Consider the following 22,785-nt stretch of genomic DNA (forward strand, 5'->3'; position numbering starts at 1 on the left):
TTTATCGCACACTGCACCAAACTCAACTTGAAAAACTGTCTCTCTGCTGGCCCCCCTGCAGTATTTATTCCTACTGGTCTGCAGAACCACCAATGCCTGGACCCATCCTTTTAATTGATCAAGAATAATTTTCATTGTCTGCACCTTCTTTGTTTTTCTATAACTCTGTAGGAAGGAACTTATTTGTACTCTTTGTCATCTTTTCTAGATCCTTCTTTCTTAATTTTCTCTCTTCTTTGTGGAAGCTTCTTTACCCATTACAGTATATTAGTCATGGTGTGTCTTAATAGACATAGCTAATGCTGTTTTCTTGTACTCAGTTTGCATTTGCTGTAACTGCTAACTAAGAATACACCATATCCTGGTGGACTGTTATGTGACAATGCATCGGAAATTTAAATCAGAAGTTAACATCTGAGATATTCTTGGTAACAATAAGATGATGTTATCAAATATCTTGTTTCTTAAAGCCGGACATCTATATTCAATTATTTAATATTTATTGTAATATTAAATACATATATATATATATATTATATTATAATATATATCATTGCTTCCGGGTGCTAATAACAAACCTTTGTTGTGTGAAAAAAAAAAAATTAAACAGACATGTTATTTTTTATAATTATGTTTAGGTCCCAATTAAGTGAGATTACAAGATAAATAAAAGCATACTTTGCAGATAGTAGAATCAAATGTACTTGTGAATATGTGCTGTACTGTTTATATTCTATTATACTGGTATTAAATCTTATTTCATTTTCTATACACACTAAAAAAAAAAGAGTTTTCAAAGGTGAAGAATAATATTTTTAGAAAGATATTTTTAGAAAGTGAAGAACAATATTTTTACAAAAAAGATGTTTTTTTCAAAAACACCAATAATTTCTTAAAATTTAATCAATGCAAAATTTTAAACTATATGTACCCTGACCCCTAATGAAAAAACTCTAATCTAAGTATGGGGTGGAGAGGATAGGGACAGCCTATGCAGAGGTGATTACGGGTCCTTGGATTGCTGCCACTATGTGCGAGACTCCCGACACCACCCTCTGCATCCCACAGAAGAAACAGCATGCCTGCCAAATGCTACTGGCCTCAGCCATTGGTGCGAGCTGCTGGGCACCTGATCACAAAAAGATAGATGTCGATCAATATCATACATGATGACCTAAGGATGCCTCTTCCTTTTAGGGGTGACTTTCATGTCAGTGTTACCAACCTCGAGGAGTCAGAAATAACTTTAATTGTCTCTTTGTCATCGGCAATTGCAACTAGTCCCTTCTTCGTCTCACGTATATTTTGAATTCTCGACCTCTACTCTTGAAGGAATATCTGAAATTTGCCCTTCATTTCCTTGCTAGATCTCATCAATACCTCTTCCTTTAAATTATCAAAAACAACCTCAGGTGCTTTCGAGACAGATATTTAATCCTGGTAAGTTTCAGTTCATCCACCAGTTCCATCTCTTTCCCATTTATACTATACTGCATGCATTCCATGTTCCAAAAATCTTCAAATTTGATTCATTTCCATATTTATGCCTGAATTCCAGTCTAGTTTTCTCTTTATTTTTGATTTTAGTAATCATAGTTTAAGGTGTGCAGGTTATCAGTCTACAGCACCTGATCAAGGAGAGGGGCTACTTCCTTTAGGGAATCATGCTAACTATAAAAATAAATAAAACATTGCTTCAGTACTCATAATTGCGAATTCATCTATTTCCTAAGAAAAATTAATCTGAATCAGGCTGCAGTTTTACACCGAGGAAGGACTTCCCAGCCACCAACATACATATCTGCTCGCTGACTCACCTTCCTACTGAGGATGGATACCAAAACTTTCTGATGAGTTGCTCAGCTTAAGCTTAACAGGGGCCCCACATGCAGGTCATTATTTGGAGTTTGAATGAGAGAAGTTATGAGAATGCTCTTGTCTGAATTCTTAAATTGCACACAATCATTCCTGTTTGCCAGAGCTGAATCTCTTCCCATGTACACTCCTGGGAACTCTGACTCAAACATTAGTATTATAATTCCACACTTCTGACTTAACTTCAACTGTACTGTCATCGCTAGTTTATACATCTCCTTTAGAAGTTCCAAAACAACTGGAACTGAAAGTCAAGAAACTTTCTTTATACTTTTTTTCATTAAGCTTCTTTAACAAATCAATATATTTAACAAATTCTGCCACTCTGCAACAAGAAGTTGTTATTATTATGAAGACTTTTTTTTATTCATTACAATGTAAACAGAATCTTAATATTGATAACTGATGTAAAATATATTTTTGATGTAGGATTAGTAAAGGATATGTGTAATATTCATCATTCATAGAGTAATAATAATAATCCAATTTATTTATCATCATCAATCTATCAGTAGTAGTAATAATAATAAAAATAAAAATAACATAACAGTATGCAAACAAGTTATTATAGGCCTTAGCAAGAAATATACATAATCAGAAAAAAAAACAGAAAAGAGGAAATTATAAATGTTGATTATTTACATTAATTGCCCAATTTAATAAAATAATTTTAAAAATCAGATTTATACATTTTTATTAAAAAAAAATACATGAAAAATATAAACTAATTTATTTATTTTTTTAACATACATCAGCCTCATGAATTTTTAGTTATTATAATAATAATTATTTTTATCTCTCATTAAGGCCTAGAATAATGAATAAAAAAAAAATAATAATAATTACACTATTTTATATCTCCTCATCTAAATGAAATGACCACTTTCTATTACCATAACTGTAATAATTATTATAGTAAAGTTATACAATTTGTAATAATTATAATACATAATAATAATTTTACTATAACTAGCTTATATATTATAAATATAATATTCCTGCCGACAGATCTATTTCAAATACTTATTATCTAAATTATTATTAACCAATAATGATTTTTTTCTTTTTTTATAATTTTTTTATAGAAAAAAGGAATTATAAATTTACTTTAATTTTATATAATAAAAACTACAGTACTCATTTATCTGATATTATTTATTACTTTTAACAGAGTAAAAAAATAAATCACATTAACAAAAAAAAAAAAAAAGAATAACAAAAAATAACAACAAAAAAAAATTCAGAAAGAAATGATTTAAGTGCTGTTAATATTATTTTGAGGGATCAGATTACAATTTTTAAAAAACTCTGAATTCAATCAGTACAAACCAATTAAAAGGAAAATTTTAAATGAAATTAATAATTGATTAGTAAAATATTACAAGTTGTAAGCAAGTTCCCTCTTTTATTTAATTAGTAACAGCGAAAGATAGTCCCATCAAATCAAAACAATAAAAATACAATCGTACCTTGGTGACTGTATTTACTTATTTCTTCAATACACTGTTGTTTTTTTTTCAACTAAAAACAACAAAATATTAAGTATTCTTAAATAACATAATACATCCCAATCCTAGAAAAATATTCAAACGCATACGAAAGAATGCTCAATTTATTCCTTCAATGTAACTATGCAGCTGGATAGCCTTTCCTAAACACTTTTTCTAGTTAATCACAATTTTTTTTTTAAACATGATAAATTCATTGCATAAGGTTAAAGGCCGCGAGAATATATAATAAGGAAATTCTATCATGTAATGAAAATGCAATGCCTACCCAGGATTTAGATCTCTAAATTAACACCAGAGTTGACATTATTCTACCATCGAGGTTGTTGAAAAATTATGCACTATTACCTCAACTTCATACCTAATCTATTTCAAAACGGATTTAACAAAATCAATTTGTCAAAATCAAAATTTTAATCAAAAACAGAAAAGCGATCATATTGTTTAAATCATTTTCAGAAGATATGTATAGTTGATAATTTTACTTTCTTTACAACTCCTGTTGCAGAATTTCAGAAATAGAAGTTATAACATTTTTAAATGTTAAAAGATTTGCTCAATCCACTGTTTTTTGTAAGTTATATTTATTTATGAAGTTTTCAAAACAATCATTTACACTGCATTATTTCAAACAATCTATTTCTAATACTGAAAAGGGATTTACAAACTTTAATCCCTTATAAAAACCGAATGAAAAACAAAAAAGAATACATGGAAAGATTTACATAATTACCAAAATATGTACAAAAGAAACTACAAATAAAAACACACCTAACTGAAATCCAATTACTGCTTAGAACAGGTGAGCTCTAATCTATGTAGCATATATAATATTCCACTAGATTCTGTATTGATAAATAAATAAATGACGGTATTTTTTTAACAGAAAATGTTTTAAAACAAACAAAACATTTTCTCATTTTACTTTATATGTTGTTGTATAAAGAACAGTTTATAAAGTTCTTCTGAAGGATAATATATGCCTAACCGCCAGGATTTTAGAGTATCTACTAATGAACTGAAGGGTTAATACATGTTACAAATAAAAAAATAAAACTTCATAAATATACATACCATAAATAATAAAATGTTTAATATCTATAAAAATAAGAACAGTAGACTTGTAGGCATAATAACACCAATGAGTTTTCTTTTTTACTAATAAGATCTAAGATTTGTAAAAAAAAACATAATAAAAATCACTGTACACTATTTACAAATTAATACTGAAACTTCAAAAGAATTAGGTCAACAAGGTCAGATCAGTGATGAGTTTTTTAATCTAAATAGGTGGGTGGTGCTCTTAACGGTTTTGAGACGACATGTTTGATACTGCCAGCTGTTCAAGACTTAATTGGCAAAAATATTACAGGGATAGAAAAACTCTGTAGATTTATATCCGTTAATGATTTTTATTTCCTGATGTTAACGGCTGGAGATGTGCATAATATAAGGTATTCATTAAAATAGCTCTTTGGATGAGTACAGTAAATTGGATTAAAGATAAACTATGAAAGTGCATGATGGTATTGGAATTATAGACGCACATGTGAGCCGGCCTCTGTGGTGTGAGTGTTATCATCTCTGCCTTTCATCCGGAGGTCCCGGGTTCGAATCCCGGTCATGCATGGCATTTTCACACACGTTACAAATTATTCATCTCATCCTCTGAAGCAATACCTAACGGTAGTCCCAGAGGTTAAACAAAAAAAATTATAATGCACATGTGAGAAATTAAATTTTAACTAGAAAATATGATTTACTACAAACATCACAAATAAAAAACTATTTTTTCCAGTAAATATAAGTGTCAAATTAAAAAAAGAAAATCCTCAATCGTGTAAAATTAATTCACAATCATCAAGGTATGACTGAATAACAATGAGAAACAACATTGTTAAAGGCATAATTCACAATTTATTAATGCTAAGTTGGATCTGTACTTGAAGTTTAGACATCATTTTTCCTTAAACACTATTTAATAGTAAATTTGTACTCTTGAATGTGTTAATTTCAATTAATCAGGAATTCTCATGTAACTACTGCATAAACCCCTCTGCAGCTAATCAAGCTGTTATTATTACAACCATAACTGTGCACAAGCAAAACATACAATAATAGAAAATTAGTAAAAAAGTATTACTGTTTCACTATAAAAAAACCAAGTACATTATCATACTAGCATAACATGTAACAGTATATTATCCTAATTAACAATCTCTACAATAAGCAGGCTAATAATCACCGAATAAAAGACAACAGCCACACTGTCAAGTATTATGTTGCAATTTAAATCAACAAAACTTTTTAATTAACTTAAAAACTTAAATAAATTAAGTTTTAATTAACCTTTTTACTGCCACAGACATATTGAAATACAATGAAAGAAAAAAAAATCAAACATAATGCAGAGATAAAAACTTACTATCTCATTCAAATACTTCATAAAATATCAACAACTGTATCAATCCCTCCAATATAACACATTTAAAATTTTCAGAATAAAACAGAAGAATTTTTTCAATCGTGTTCAAAAAACTAAATAAACACATCAAACAGCAAATTTAATTAAATTAACATGTAGCTGAGAAACTTGTGTGTACTAAATGTCTCTCAATAATTCTAATTTTACTTTCAATAACATGAAAAACAAAAATTGAAATCTAAATTAAAAATTTTATTCATTAACTTAAGAGAAGTTCGTCAGTCTATAATAACTGCTGATGGACGATAATGAATTTTTTTTTTTTATATAAAATTCAGGAAAAAATGCATAGTCTGAAAATGCTTAACTGAGACTCAAAGCCAGAATCTCCAGATGAAAAATAAAAACAATTCTACACTGCCTACATTACTTAATAATTGAGATTTATTATGATCTCATTATTAAATAATTTTTCTTAACTTTGAATAAAAAATTTATAAATTTTCAATAATTATTTTTCTTTATGATTCCTTTGCACACAAAGTGAAAGCAAGGATTATAGCAGAAAATATAATTATTATAAAAGTAATGACCGTTAAGAATCCAAACAAATAAATCATCATACAATTAATTGAATAATGTAAAATTTATTGTTACCCAGCCGATGTGAACACCGACACAAATATTATTAATTTACTACTGTAACTAGACTGTAGAATCATATAATGAACAGAAAAGATATTCTCTTCCAAATCCCAATGCATGTAGTATATTCTAATGATTTTTTTATGAAAATGATTAACAGTAACTTAATATTTTTTCACGTTATATAAAATTAAGCTTTCTTATTAATCGAGATTACTTTTAGTATCATTATTAACGATCTTGTATAGTGGCAAGGATCAAATTGATCAATATTGCACAAAATGAATAATGTGACATAACTATAAGCCGATTAGCGCTTTAGTTAATTGCATTTGCTTAGACATTTTATATATAGGATATTCAACTTATTTTATTACATTAAAGCAATTTCTTTTTACATAAAATTTTTGAAAAAACTTTTTTGAGTCAGAAAAAGCAAACAATATTACAGTTCGCAGATATGAGAATTAATGGAAAACACTAATTAATGAAATGCATACATCAGTCATTAATAAAATTTATAATAATTTAAATGTAAGTTCATTTTACTATCCATGAAACTAATTTTTTTTTTTAATTGTCAGTTGTAACATTGCGTGATGTCAGAATTAATGTTGATAAATTCAATTTTATTTATTGATGTAATAACAAGAATTATGTAGACAGAGAATAGGGATTTACTTTCTTATTCTTCAAACACTGTATCATAGCAGCTTTTTTACACTGGCATTGTGGAATAGTGTATACATTCAGGTTAAGTTGTAGTAGAATTTTACACGGTATATTAAGGCTAATTTTGGTAAGTAGGTCCTATAATACAGAGTCTGTCGATCCATTGCGTTTTTGTTAGAATATACCCAAACTTAGACGAAGATTCTCTTGTTTAAAAATACCTAAGATAAAAAATCAGATAGATATAATGACAAAATAATAAATGGCAAAAATAAAATACATAATAATGAAAGCATGGCAGTAAAAGTGAAGATGGAAAACTTGCCAGTAAGTAATATTTGCATTGCCTCATACCATCCATTTCTTAGAATTACCTATAAGAAGTGATGATGACTGTGCAATATTTATTAACAAAGTTGTTGAAAGGCTGACGGAAATTAAATCAATGGTTGTGGAAGATGAGAATTTTAAAATAAAGCCTTTCACACTCTTGGTAGTTCACCTGCAGGTTGAATATGCTTATACTATTACACATAAATATAGGGACAATGTTTAATATTAGGAAAGCATTTAATTTTTTCTCATAAATCAAATTTGAAGTATGTATATAGTTTTTAACAGGTAATAGGTAAATAAGTGTGCAGCAGATAAGTTAGATCTATGGTCAGGAAAAATATTTATTCAGAAAGGAGAGATGGATAATAATTTTGGAAATTATGATTTTGCTTTTTAAATACTTTTATTGTAGTAGATACATATTGGAAATCCTGTAAATATCCTGTATTTTAATCCAGTAAATTCTAGTTGTATCGATCTTTATTCTTCCTATCTTATGGTAAAGAATTTCAGGTATGTTTCTAATTACATATTGATGGATCTACCCACAAAAAGCTTAATGATTTACCATAATAAGGAAAAAAGATGTTTCAACAAAAAACAAAATTTCTGTTAAGGCCAACAAGCTAGAATAAGAGTGAATAGGGTATGATTCAAAACTAAAATCTAAAATGGAAACATTGTAGACGTTATAAATAACCAGAATTTTTGAATTGGTATATTTTTTTTTTACAAATGAATAACTGGGTTACCAGTAATTAGTTTCACATATTCAGCTGAAGAAGGACATTAATCAGAGGTTGAGTATGTTATATTTCTTTCTATTCAGTTATTCAACAAGGGATTTATTCAAAAGAATGACAAATAACAAAGACAACAAAATGACCATTCCTTTACACTTTACTTTCAAAATGAACGTTGTCACATTTCTTAATAAAAGAAAATTATACAAAATAAAAATAAAATATATATATATATATATATATATATATTTAGTTACATTATACTTAAAACTATAATAAAAGTGCATTATATTTTTTTTCCTCTAAAAGGTATACAACTTCGAATTACTATATATAAATATATATATATTATTAAAATAATAATACGTCACTAACAACCCTAAAAATAATATTCACTTACCAAAAAACAAAACAAAAAAGAAATTAACCAGTAAACAACTAATGATAAAAATAGTAACTCAATACTAACAAAAATAAAGGTCCAGAATAATTAATTCTGAACAAACACATAAAGAAAACAAATAATTACCCAAAAACTTTTATCAGTTTATACTTTCAAATGTTTAGTTTAAAATAACCGAACATTTAATAATACTAATTATATATATAATGTAATTAGAGAATATGTCAACAGTGAAAAAAACACAAACGAAACAAACTAAACATGAGAATATTGATACAAAAAGAAAAAAAAAATTAAATTAAACAAATGATAACAAAATATTAATTATAACAAACAACAGGAAATTAAAGTTATAAATTAAAATAATGTGTATAACTTAAAAATATACAAATAATGTAATATTATTAAACGATAATAATTTTATATGTTTTGTTTATTTTGTTTATTTATTTTGTTATAATATTGTCATAATTCAATAATTATATAATTTCATCACACATTACCATTTTATAACAGCAATAAAATTTTATGGATCATTAATTAATTAATTATTGTTTCAATACTGTACAAGATCTAAGATCTAAGGTCTAATCGTAAATAATAATTTGATTACTATTGTAAAAAAAAAAATACATTTTACTCTTTGTCTGCCCAACATTTGGTTTTCCAGATACCAAAAATTTATGCCTGTGTTCACATAATTTTTTAATATACACTAACACAGTAATAGTGAATTTATTAAAAATCAGCTAGAAAATAAAATACTAAAGAAACATTTTATCGGTATATTTATATCCGTTGTAATTAGAAAAAAAGAAAGTACACAAACAGTTTCAACAGTCATTATATAGTACATCTCATTCAAGTCAAAATCAACTATCAGGCAGTAACAATAAAAAATTTTGCGAATACCATTTTATAGTATTCCACAAATTTCACTAATAAATAAATGTAATTTATGATTAGTAAAACCATCATAAAATATTTATTTATAAAAATAAGCTGAAATTTTGAGTGTACTCAAAAATAAGACTGCTTTTCATATGTATATAAATCATTTTGTTTAAATAACCATTCTTAACAAGAAACATTAATGAAGATAATTTTTTAAGATGAACATTTTTTATCTTTTGTAGCACGTTAAAATTATTCTTTGATTAAATTAATTAAATCCTAAAAAAAAGGTATGATAAAATAAATTCAGGTATGTACTTTTGGCAAACATCTTTAAGATGAATGATGTCTGGCTCTTTTACTATTTGTTTTTCAAAAAATATTTCTGGCAGTCAAAAGATTAACAGTACGACCTAACTTATTAACAAACCAAATTTGGACAAACACAACACAACAATACATATATAAATACAACTTAATTATGTAAACTTCAATTAAGCAAAGTCTAAATTATACGCATAGAATATATTTTACTTAACATATGCAAAGTCCATGTAAAATACAAAATTCAATACAGTGGACACCAGCATAATGTAATATGTTGTTCTCCTAATGAATAAATTCTATTTAACATATATTTTTTCAGCAATATTCATGATACTGCAGTCGGATGCTTATTTTATAACCTAATTTTAGTTTTGGTGCTTAAGGTGGAGGAGTGTTTTATACACAATAAAATAAAAAATACTAAAATTAATAAAGATTTTTGAAGAAGTGATGCAAGTGAAATTTTGTTTTAAATCTATTAAGACCTTAACATATACAATCTTTAAATATTCAAATATGCTCACAAAAAAAATGTAAGAATTATAATTAAACGTTTGTATGAAAATCATCCAAAAAAACATAAAAAAAGGTGCTTTAAACGTATGTAAATATAAGTTTATAGGTTATACAGATCTTGTTTTTTTATTAAACAGTTATCAATCAACAAGGGTTCATTCCATAACACAAAACAATCAAATGAAGACTTTTATTTAACAATAATGAAGCACTTGAAAGAGATAATTATATAAAAAAAGAAAAAAGAAGCCGGAGATGTGGAAAAACAAGATGTAGTCTCTGTACCAAACTAACAAAACCACACATTATAACTGACCTTTATCATCAAATCAAGACTCAAGCTAGAATTAAAACATGTAATTCAAGAAGTTGTCCTGCCTATATTTTTAAATAAAAAAATTGAAGTTTTCCAACTTCTATTATAATATCTAAGAATATTTTTTTCAGTAGTAAGTTTTAAGATCAAAGAAAAGTTTTAGATATAATTAGGAATTCCATTATTCAGAACTAATATGCAAATGACCTGTCACAAGGCAGATAACTAATAATTATTCTAACAGAATAATTATGTGCACGTTCTTGACAAAAGATCATTATTCAACATTTCCTGAAACTTTTGTATTTTATAAACAAGAAAGTTTTTTTTAAACATCATCATAAATAAAAAAAAAATAATAAAATTAATATTTGGAAATTTGCAAGACACAAACCAGAATAGTATTAGTATAACATTTAAGTAAAAAAAATGTTATGTCCTTAAACAAAAGTTAAAATTTTATAAATTTAAAAAATGGTCTATTCATACAACATCTTAATAATCTAGACCATTGTGTAAATTCTCATGAAACAATAAAATATTGATTCACAAGATTACTTTAAGGAGATTACACTGTGAGATAACACTGAACGTAAATGTAATTTATAGAACAGTAAAATTTAACACGGTTTAAAAAAAAATTTAGAGGAGGTTAACTTGGTTCAAATTTTTTTCAAACAAAATGAAGGTACAAAATAAGATTTAGTATAAACAGATTTAGAGAGAACAAATAAACATTAACTCTCGTTCAAATACATTATGAAAGTAAATTCCAAAAAAAATTAAATAATTTAAGATAACTTAAAAGTATAGCACCACAAATTATAATAAAGAAATATAAAAAAAATTACTTTGTTTTAATGAGATGGAAGACAATTTTTCAAACGAAGCTTAAAGATTCAAACTGGACCAATGGTAACGAAGAACTAGCTACGGTTGTGTATATGCTGGACATTGGAACAAATTAGTTTAACTTAATCAATGATTTAAGAAGAACAGGTATGATTTTTCTACATAAAGAGAATTACGTCATCGAAGAGTACTCCTGCACCTTAAATTTTATCCGATCACAATCAGTACAATACCCTTAATTTAGATTAGAGCTTACATTTCATTCACTTTAATACCAAATTGTGTAAAACATAGTATATATATTTCTAAGAATTTTAAGCAACTTGACATACTAAATCAAAAAAGGAAAAATTAACATCTGAATATGCAAAGGAACTAAAAGAAAATAAATTAAAATACCAAAAAATGTATTCTTTCAGAAAAATAAATAAATAACAAAGGAAAGATTTAAGAACACTCTTACTACAAGAAATTCATCACAATTAATTGATAAACGTTGATTATGCAATACCTTTATAAAATAACTATTTATAAAAAGATAAACATCACATCTTGTTCATACTCCGATTTCCATATGGTATGGTAGCATCTCTGCCTGTCATAAGGAGGATCCAGGTTCAAACTTTAATCAGGCTTGGCATTTCTCATTTGCTATATCACCTATCATAAAGCTGTAATCAGGCATAAGCCTGTCATTATCTTGAGAATAATTAAACAAACAATCTAAATGAAAATTCAATATAAGGTAAATAAGTTTTTCTTTTTTTAATAAAAAATAAATTAAGTAAGAATTAAATAAATAATTTTTTTAAATTCCCACAGAAAAACATTTAATAAAAATAATTGTTTAACTTGTTTTAACTTTATATAAAATCTAAAAAAAAAAACAAGAATTTGAACAAAGACCTTGAGTCAATATAAATCACAACATAAAATATTCAGTTTCTCAGAAAGATTACAACAAAATTTTTAATTCAAAATTTATACTTATTCTTAATAACACGATCAAATATTATATATATTTTTGTCACTGTATAGTACTGACTCTTGGAGTTTTAAGCATCACTAAAAAGAGTTGAGGCCTTTATAATAAAAGCCTATTAAAATTAGTTTTGAGGACAAAGTTTTGCAATGAGGATATTCTCAAAAAATTAGATAGAGAATTAATTAAAAACATTTAGAAAGAAAACTGGATTAATTTAAAAATATTATGAGACATCCAGAATAATATCGGCTTTCTTATCTCATACTTCAAGGGAAACTGAGACATAAAGCAACAGAGAAGTTTACTGGTTGAAGAATTTAAAACGGTCAGCTCTAGACAAACTTTTAATTGTCAGGATAACAAAAAAAACTGCCATGTGATTATAAAAAAAAAACTGAATGCTTATTATTTATTACTAATTTTATTCTAATAAAATTTTAAAAAATATATATTATTTATTAATACTCAATAACAATCAATTTTATGTTTAGTTTTGAGTTTTTATTAAAAATACAGCTTAATAATTAAGATAAACGGGGTCGTACTGTACTAAAAAAAAAAAAATCCCAAAATTATAAAACAACATTAATTAAATAAATAGATCCAAACTACATAATCATTCAAATGGACCAATCAGTTTGTATAAATTAACCTTTTATGAATAATAACAATAACTAAATTTAAAGTACCATTACGAATTTAAAATATAATAGAATCCGTATTGTATAAACACTGCAAACATCATATACAAACTTGGGCTCATATAGAAATAATTAAATATATATATGTAAACATTCATACTCACTAGCGCAAAACATACACATACACAAACTCACAAACATGCGCATTTGCACATACAAACATAAAGATCACTGTAACATTGCATTTTCAATCGCTAAACAAAATATTTATTGAACAAATAACATTAATACAATGACATAATAATAGTAGTAATAAAAATAATTATGATATTGAAATAAACATTGTACTTTTTTTTAACAGGAAATCATACAACAAAATATGTAAATATAATAATAATAGTACTATTATGTGCCTGCACTTATTTTATTTTTCATCAGTTGAAGAAACTAAATTGTTGTTTGAACGTAAAAAAATCTTGAACACATGCTGAACCCAAAATACCTAAAATTTTGAACAAACCTACAACATAAACAAAGAAAAAAAAATTATTGAGAACTAAAAAATATATATATTTTTTTACACTAAAAATTACATTAATGACTTGTGGGAATACCAAAGGAAAGTTTTGAGGGAAAAGTTTTTGGATCACCATTGTTTAATAACTAATTTTAAATTAATTAAAACTGAATAACAAAGAAAAAATCATTTCCAGAAAAAAATTACTAATTCTATACATCTCAGTTAAGATTCAGAGAATGGTTTTAAAAACCTTCTTTTAAGTTCTAAAAAAAAAGAAGTCTTCCTATTGTTAAATTGTGGCTAAATTATAATACTGAATATTATTCCTAGTAGTGACAAAACATCACACAGCTGTGATGTTATGCAAAGCAACATATTACTTAGCAAGTGACTTATTTGTTTTTTAGTAATAATAGTATACCTGTATATAATTTTTCTTTTTCATTTTATTGGTGTGAAAAACGTGTCTTTTCAGGAGATTTTTCAGAAAAGTAAAATTTAGACGAGTATAAATAAAACAGATTGTGATAAAAATTTTATACTCTTTAACAAGTAATTCATCTAACCCTTGTTTAACACTCAAAAATAGTGATAAACAATGATTGAGTACCAAATCTATTAAATAATATTCAAAACACCGATGATGTTTTTTCAAAAGAACTGTAACCCTGGATCTGATAGGCATTTTGTAATAAGTTTGGCATCAATGGAACAATCAGTGCATTTGTTATTATTAACTTGTTTACAAATTTATCACGATGTTATAGCATTGTTCAGATAAAACTGCGTATCAAAGGTTCAAACAAGGCATGATTCAACAGCCTATTTTCACCTTAATATTTATGTTTACTACTCCTATTTATTTCTTTAATGTATACACTATACATTCTAATTTCCCTTTTAGATAATTTTTGTTTTTTTTATAACCCCTTTCATATGTCTTTAATATTTTGTGGCTACCTTTACTTTTTCTGATATAATATTAATTCATGTTTGTCAAAGTTCATTTTGGTGTGATTTAAGATGTAGTTTTGCAAATAATTTGAACTTTTTTGGTGAAAGATAACATCAATAGTTAAGTAAAAAAAAAAAAGATGGATTCCTCTTTTACTTCCTTCTATGAAGTAAAGGAAGTATTGTGATATAATAACTTTTACATTACAAAATAATAGTACAATCCACTGAAATAATAAAATACACCTTAAAATGTTACAGTAGATCTTTTCCAACTAATGTTTCTGTCTGAATCCTAATATAAAGGACAACTAAAAGCTCAACAAACACAAAATATTTTCTAATGATTTATTTATCAAATTTAGATTTATTAATCAAATGCTTTCTCAAGAGGAAAATCCCAATTTCTTAAAAAGTGATTTGTTTTTATGGTGTATAAGTACGGAGTGAGTAACAAAAAACCGAACCCGTAACATAACAGTTAGATAGGTTATGTTGGAATGAAATTTTATGAATGATATGGGGATAAATTAAATAAGAAAAACATAATTTAAATGTTGCATTTATTTACTTTATTGTTACAAAAGATGTTCAAAATGACCACCCTGGGCATCAATGAACTTTTTGTGCTTGACTGATCATATTGCAAAAGTCATCTGATGCAAAATGTTGTCAATTAGATTGATTTCTCGTTGAATGTTCACCTTCAGTTCACAATCATCAATATTGTGAAGATTAGGTACATAAACTTTCTCCTTTAAGTAACCCCAAAGAAAAAAATTGCAAATAGACAAATATGGGGAACATGGAGGCCATTGTCCTCTGCTGACAGCTCATTCATTTGTGAAAGATGCGTGAATGCGATTCAATGTGTGACATGTTGCTCCATCTTATTGGAAGAAGCTGAATTCTTTTTCATTATCAGTTAATTGCACAGAGAATTCTTTGAGAATTGTGAGGTAAACTTGTGTATTGACAGTCCGTTCAAAAAATATTGGTCCCACTATACGATTACTGGAAACAGCACACCAAAGACCAATCTTCTCATTGCGAAGTGGACACTCAAATATCTCATGAGGATTTCTCGCCATCCAATGCCTGATGTTCTGCAAATTAACACGACAGATAAATGAAACCACACCTTGTCTGACATGAAATACGATATCGGGTCTGTCTGTCCACCAACAATGTTTTTGAGAAGCCAGTTGCAATAATCAAGTTGTTTTGGTTTGTCTGTCTCCTTTAGTTGATGCACAGTTGTAACGAAATATGTTATCAAATTTAATTCATGAAGAATTTTACAAGATGTTTTTTTAACACCAGATTGTTGGGATAACTTGCGTAGTGATTTTTTTGGACTGGCAGTAATTCTTCTTTCAATGTAGGCAATGGCCTATGGAGTCGTAACAGAAGATTGCCTATTTCAATTAGTATTTGAAATCGAACCTTTTGTAGCCCATTTTTTAACTAAATCATGCATGCTACTCTTTACTGGGATTCAGGCATTTGGAAAATTTTCTACGAATACTTGACGTAATTCTTCAAACGATCCAGAACAAATATAGGCCTCAATTATAGCTATTCTCTCTTGGATTGAACAAGACATTTTACACAAATACAACTCTACTCACAATACTGCACTGCAACAAAATGTATACTGCACTAACAACAAGTAGCCACATGACAAATGGCAGCAGCAATCAGTAGTAACACATATATCCACTAATCACACTAGCTGTGTGAGAGTCTTTCATAAATAATGTTGGGCAGCGGTTTCATTATGGGTTCGGTTTTATATTGCTCACCCTGTAGAATTGGACAGGTACGTCCATTTTATAAATAAATATATATAAAAAAAATTTTACTCTAAAAAACATACAAATTATCAACAGGATAAAAACAGAACATAGTTTGAAAAAACGCAAATTCTGAGAAGAAATAACTGCAAAATTTACAACTGATAAGAGAACATATAGTTGGATAGCTTTACAAATCATTCACACCAACCAACCATTCTTAATTTAGAATTTTTAATACATTCTATTACTTATTTCCTTAATGTGTTATCAAGTAATTTGCTCTTTTCAGTCACATGTTTTCATTTATATCTTAGCTATATGAGATTATCAATGTTATTCATTGGTATTATATGTTACCAAACGCCACACACAGATTTAATAAGAAAAATATATAAATCAAAATTTTAAACTCAAGCTTATATACAAACTCATTTTTTATATATTACTTATAATAGTAACATAACATTAAAATATGTTACATGTTATGTATATTATTAATGGATGGTATAATTTTATAGTTGGCATGCAATCAATGGCCCTGTTTCATTCATACTAGTTAGGCTAAGTCAGACAAAACCAACTATGCAACTTTACAAAAGGTTTAACCAATGAAACAGCATAAATTAAACTATACCTGAGACTATTGTAGAACAAATATGACATTTGTAAACATAGGTACAGATTTGTGTACTACTCCAAAAAAAAATTAACATCAGTATCTTTGTTTTTTATTAATAAAATTCAAGTATACCCCATAAAAATCATAGTCAAATCAATCAAAGAAACTATCGTCACAAGTATATATAACTCACAAGATCTACTAATTAATTTGGTATAATTAATTAAAGCACATACAGTATATGCTAATTACCGTGATTTAACAATCACACTTAAGCATACAAGATTATGATTATTACATAAAACAGACTCTGTTTATTTACCACTAATAATCATCCGGCAATATGTCATTTTTATTTTTGATAATAATAAGGCGCCACAAAACTAAGACGACATTAGCAATACAAACTATGTATGATGATTAAGTACAGGTAGCAGACTCATACTTTTATTATAGGCATCATGTCATTTCCTAGAGAAAATTTATAAATTAATTACTGCTAATTGGTAGAAATCAACATTTATCAATTATTAATCAACAATGTTGTTGCATACTGTTAAATAATATTCTAAACCACAGAAAAATATACTGTTTATAGAGCGAGTTTAATTCTTTAAACGTGTTTGAGTAATTTTATAGCCAGCTTATATTGTTTCATAACAGGCTGTACACACAGTCTTGGGCCAAAATGGCTGTTGTCGGTACTACGATAATCAGTCTGATGAACAGAATACTTAAATTATGTTAATAAATTTAAAATGACAACCAAACAGCAGCTAACACATCAGAAATGCTAACCAAACATCCATACATTAAAATATTGCAACAAAACTCATAAGATATATATCATTGGTCCAATATCATAGTTTCAGAAAGGCATAAATACTATGCTAAGTAATATAAAAATACTAATCACAACAAAACTCAAAGCTCTTAACAACAAAACACAAAATAAACCTCAAACGTTTTCAGTTTTTATATTTTCAACAAGAGATGCATAATAAAATCTAAAAGTATATTTATATTTTACTCATTATCAATACATCATTACTCTAGTTTATATTTGTAAGAATAATATAAGATTGACTACAATGTTTTATTTTATCGATAACTACTATGGAAAGATATTTTTAAATTTTTCCCAAGACAACATGGTAAAATCCTGAATGTGCTCAAGATATGTATTATGTTGTTAACAGATAAGATTTTTTATTGTAATTAATATTTCACTAATTTTACTGAAATAATAAATTATACTTTTAACTTACCTGCAATGAACAGTGATTTAAAATTAAAAGAAATTAATTACAATGAATAGAGATATTTTGATGACAAGCGATGAATTTATCCTAGTGCAATTACAGTAAATATATACTATTATTATCATCTTAAATTTTAAGCAACAACAGGTTCAGGTGTAACTTCAGGTTGAGAACACAAATCCGTTGTATCCATTGGAAGATTAGGTTGATCGGCAGTGGATGAGGAATTGGTGCGTTGTGATTCTGATTTAGCACTCCACTGTGTATGGTTTATACCACCAAGACTATTTATGTGTTGACCGGTCATTTGTCCACCTGAATTTCTAGCATATGGACTTGAACGAGCAGCACGTCGTTTTTCTCTACGTTCTTCCATAATTAAACGTAAGCGTTCCATTTTACCTCTTGTCGCTTGGTTTTCCAATGATTCTGAGGTAGATACAAAACTACTACCTGTTCCTTCTGCATCTGTGTACAATAAACAAAAAATAATGGAATTAATGTTATAAATATAACATTTATGGCTATCAAAAGTAAATTTTGAAAGATTAAAGATTAATTTAAACCGATACGTTTATTTTAAATGTCCATATAGTTAGAACGGTACAATCAAACACCATTCCGTTTTTATTTCTTACAAAAATTTTCTAACAAAGACTGTATAATAATATAATATAGATTTAACAGAAGATTTTATTTTTTACCATTATAGTTTTGAAATGGCATTTTTTAAGTTAGTATAGACATTAATTTATTAACAGTATTAATTGTTTATAAAGTAAAAGTAACAATTAAATTCTGATTGTCTGGCATCTAGTTGGCACACCTATTATCCTAGCACATGTAATCTTCTCATAGCTTTACTCTCAAAAGTGAAATTTATTGGCTGGATTGAAGTTAACAAATTTGCTCTTACCATTGATGAATCAACAGATAAGGTTGTCAATTATATTGCAAAAACCTGCATGCAGCTAAAGAGGTGAACAGTAACAAGGAAGATAGTATGTATACCTAACAACATCAGTTAGCTGCTGACACATTAAATATGTTTGTAAAATTTACAAAGTGTAGTAATCAGTATTACATGGAAGAAGTAACGATCTTCATGCGCTTTGTTATGACTGATTAAAAAGAAACAAACCATAATTTAGTAAGCATATACAGATTTAGACTTATTAGGTTTCAAATATGCTTTATCATTTTTAACTACATTTATTAATTGCTGATAATTATAAGAAAAAAGCTGACAAAAAATATAATAATTTTCTAACACTGGCTATTTATTCCTACATAGTGGAAAAATAATTATACATGAAAAAAGTTATATAAGATTAAAAAAAAAAAAATCAGTATTTTATTTTTTTCTACTACCAGCCCCCAAAATCACCTTCAAAAAAAATTCTTTGATTTTTATATGTTTACTACATTAAATTGAAGAAACTAAAAAAATGTACAACAAAATGTTAAAAGATTTTTTTTTGGTTTGGTGGGGGGGGGGGGCAATTATGATGAATTTTATTGTAATATTACTAAAAATTTAATATTTAAATTACTTTTAGTTTAAATAAATAAAAGGGTTTTGTAGTAAATAAATACAATATTTAAAAGTTTAATATCCATGTTTAAATATGCCAAAAATTCAAAATATCTATATTTTTAACTTTGATTAAAGTTAATTGGTGGAGCGCCCGCTCCACCAATATTATCCCCAAAGTATTTTTTTGGATCACACTACTACTGTATCTAGGACAACATTAAAAAATTTTTGGTTAAAAATATGCAATAAATAAAATACTGTTTATTTTCAATTTTTGAGAAAGGAGAAATTTTGGGGGAAATTTTTTTTTTTTAAATGGAAAGATATGTACTGAGATTAATACAAAATGGGGTTAAGTTTCCAAAATTTTGATAAAGATGGCCCCCAAACACACTAACACACGTACATATGTACATACAAAGATTATCCCCTTTTTGTTTTTTTTGGGTCCGTGGGTCATGAAACTTCAAGAAGTGCTACTAAAAAAAACTCATACCCCATTTTGAGACTGATTACCATACATTCCTTCATCTAGCATAGCTCTAGAGCTATGATGCCAGGAAAGTAAAACTCTTATGGAACTAGAAATACTGATAAAACAAACAAAAAAATTAATCTATGTCTAATGTTTCTCTAGTTTATTTTGTTTTTTTTTTTTATTTTCTAGTTATCTATAAATAATATTCTACCATAAGAAAAATTTTTCGTTCAAATTTTTTTTTAATTTATTAAATTCTGTTATAAGCTTTTTATAAGTATTTCACACTTTAAATGTATTAATACATACATACATTTCAATATCTGGCACCACTAAGGTCCTGATCACACGTAATTATTGAAAATTTACTATGTAGAGGTAAATGGGTATAATCAATTTTTTTTTAAAGTTAATACGTTTAAATATTTCCATTTAAAAAATGATGTTTTGGCAACAATACATGTGTTGCGATAACCAGCTGCAGTTCTGAGTTCATTATCATGACATAAGAAAAATTGTATCAAAACATAAGAAATATTAAAATCTGAGTAATATATACGTGCAAATGTATTGGAAGTAAAGAAAAAATGTCAATGACATAGCAAAGAAAATTTATCTTTTTAAAGATTAAATATGTTAAAAAACCATGACATGTTGCAGAAAAACTGAAATTTTGGAAACCAAAGAAGATAATAAAATAATTCACTGGAATGTTATAAGTGGCCAACTAAATTGTGTTGCAATGTATTTAGAATTCTCATAGGACTAAACAAAGGAAAATCAAAGAGCTGTCATCTTTATTAGATAGTAAACAATGCTTGTTTACAAAATTAACACTTAAAATTTAAACTGTAGTATGTATCACAAAATAGAAAGCTTGTCTATGAAAATAATACTACGTTCAATTTATAGGAAAAACTAAGTTTTATACCACACTAAACCTTATTCTGTTCCATGTTAAGAAAAAAAAATTTACAGTTTAAGTAAATTTAAGATCAGAGTTTTTGTCTGTTGCTAAACTATTTTTTGCATTGAATTGTCTTTTAACAACATTATTAGAGTATATACAAAATTTTCCTTAATGATGAGATTAAAAACGGTTATGAATAGAATTTGATGAATTAGAAAATGAAACAGTCGACAGAATATAAAACAATATAATCACTTCATATAATGTGAAATACATTGCTGTAAGCAATGCACTTTTTTAGCCATTTTGTACCCTCTTGTATCCTCCATTACAAAGCAAAGTAAGCCAAAAGTTTTAACAAAAATTTATCTTTCTCTAATGCAGAAAAAATTCTGCATCTTTTCAGGTCAATGAAATAGTCTTGAATGACCACTGGAATTTTTTTTAAATAATTAAACAATAGATAAAATTATGTTAAAAGAACATTTCTTTTTTCCTGTTTAGCCTCCGGTAACTACCGTTTAGATAATTCTTCAGAGGATGAATGAGGATGATACGTATGAGTGTAAATGAAGTGTAGTCTTGTACATTCTCAGTTCGACCCTTCCTGAGATGTGTGGTTAATTGAAACCCAACCACCAAAGAACACCGGTATCCACGATCTAGTATTCAAATCCGTGTAAAAATAACTGGCTTTACTAGGACTTGAACGCTGGAACTCTCGACTTCCAAATCAGCTGATTTGGGAAGACACGTTCACCACAACCCGGTGAGTTTGTTAAAAGAACATTAAACAAGCAACAACATTACATTAAACAAGAACATTAAAAGTACACGATTGAGAAAATTAAAAAAAGAAAGTTATACTTTCTAGGCAATCTGCAATAATTCCTGTAGGATTCCTTTAAATAAATAGAAACGCTCAAGAATAACACAGAAAATAAAGGTTTAATTTGGTAGAAGATTAATTTTTTCTATCAAAGGGTTGATAACATATAACTCTTCAAAGACAAGTTTTTACTTCTATAATGGCTACTACTGTGTTCTACTCTGTGAAATAATAAGAAATCACAGGTAAGGTTTCATAGAATAATTTTCTTTCTTTTTCTAAATGAATGTAATAAAATAAAGGTACGGCCACATTATATTTAAAATTATTCCTTACTAATTAATTTTTCTTAAGCATCATCACTTTTATTTTGTCAGTGCACAAAAATGATAATATATGTATACAATTTCAGTAATTTCTGAGAAAAAAAAAACTAATTCAATGTAGCTGATTAACTGAATGAAAGCGCATACAACAAAAATGATTGTGATAAAAAATATTGCTACATACAATGAATAGTACATTTAAAAAAAATAAATGCTGGAAACTCCATAACACCACTATGCTTAAAGCAATTCCAGATTATTCGACCAAATTCCTTAAAATGTTGGATTAAATATTCACTCAATAAAATCTTGAATAATATCAAATCTCAAAACTGTGTGAATAACATACTATTGAATGCTAGAACAAACATTCTTCTCTCTCATCTGGTCTGATGGTTCAGTTCTCTCAAGGA

General features: G+C 27.0%; 1 protein-coding gene across 2 annotated transcripts in view; it reads right to left on the reverse strand.

Moving 5' to 3' along the window:
- LOC142332742 (midnolin-A-like) overlaps positions 1 to 22,785 on the reverse strand; it is a 175,154-nt gene that overhangs the window by 34,173 nt on the left and 118,196 nt on the right. The window contains exons 7-8 of one of the 2 annotated variants that reach the window (XM_075379353.1): positions 18,299 to 18,760; positions 12,434 to 13,658 (exon numbers count right to left, since the gene is read on the reverse strand). In XM_075379353.1, the coding sequence (XP_075235468.1) occupies positions 18,426 to 18,760 (335 nt within the window). In that variant the 3' untranslated portion in view covers positions 12,434 to 13,658; positions 18,299 to 18,425. Of the gene's footprint in view, positions 1 to 12,433; positions 13,659 to 18,298; positions 18,761 to 22,785 lie in introns of those variants that run through there. The other variant, XM_075379354.1, reaches the window with a different exon arrangement.

This window comes from Lycorma delicatula, chromosome 12, assembly GCF_047948215.1.
Source record: "Lycorma delicatula isolate Av1 chromosome 12, ASM4794821v1, whole genome shotgun sequence".
Lineage (NCBI taxonomy): Eukaryota > Metazoa > Arthropoda > Insecta > Hemiptera > Fulgoridae > Lycorma > Lycorma delicatula.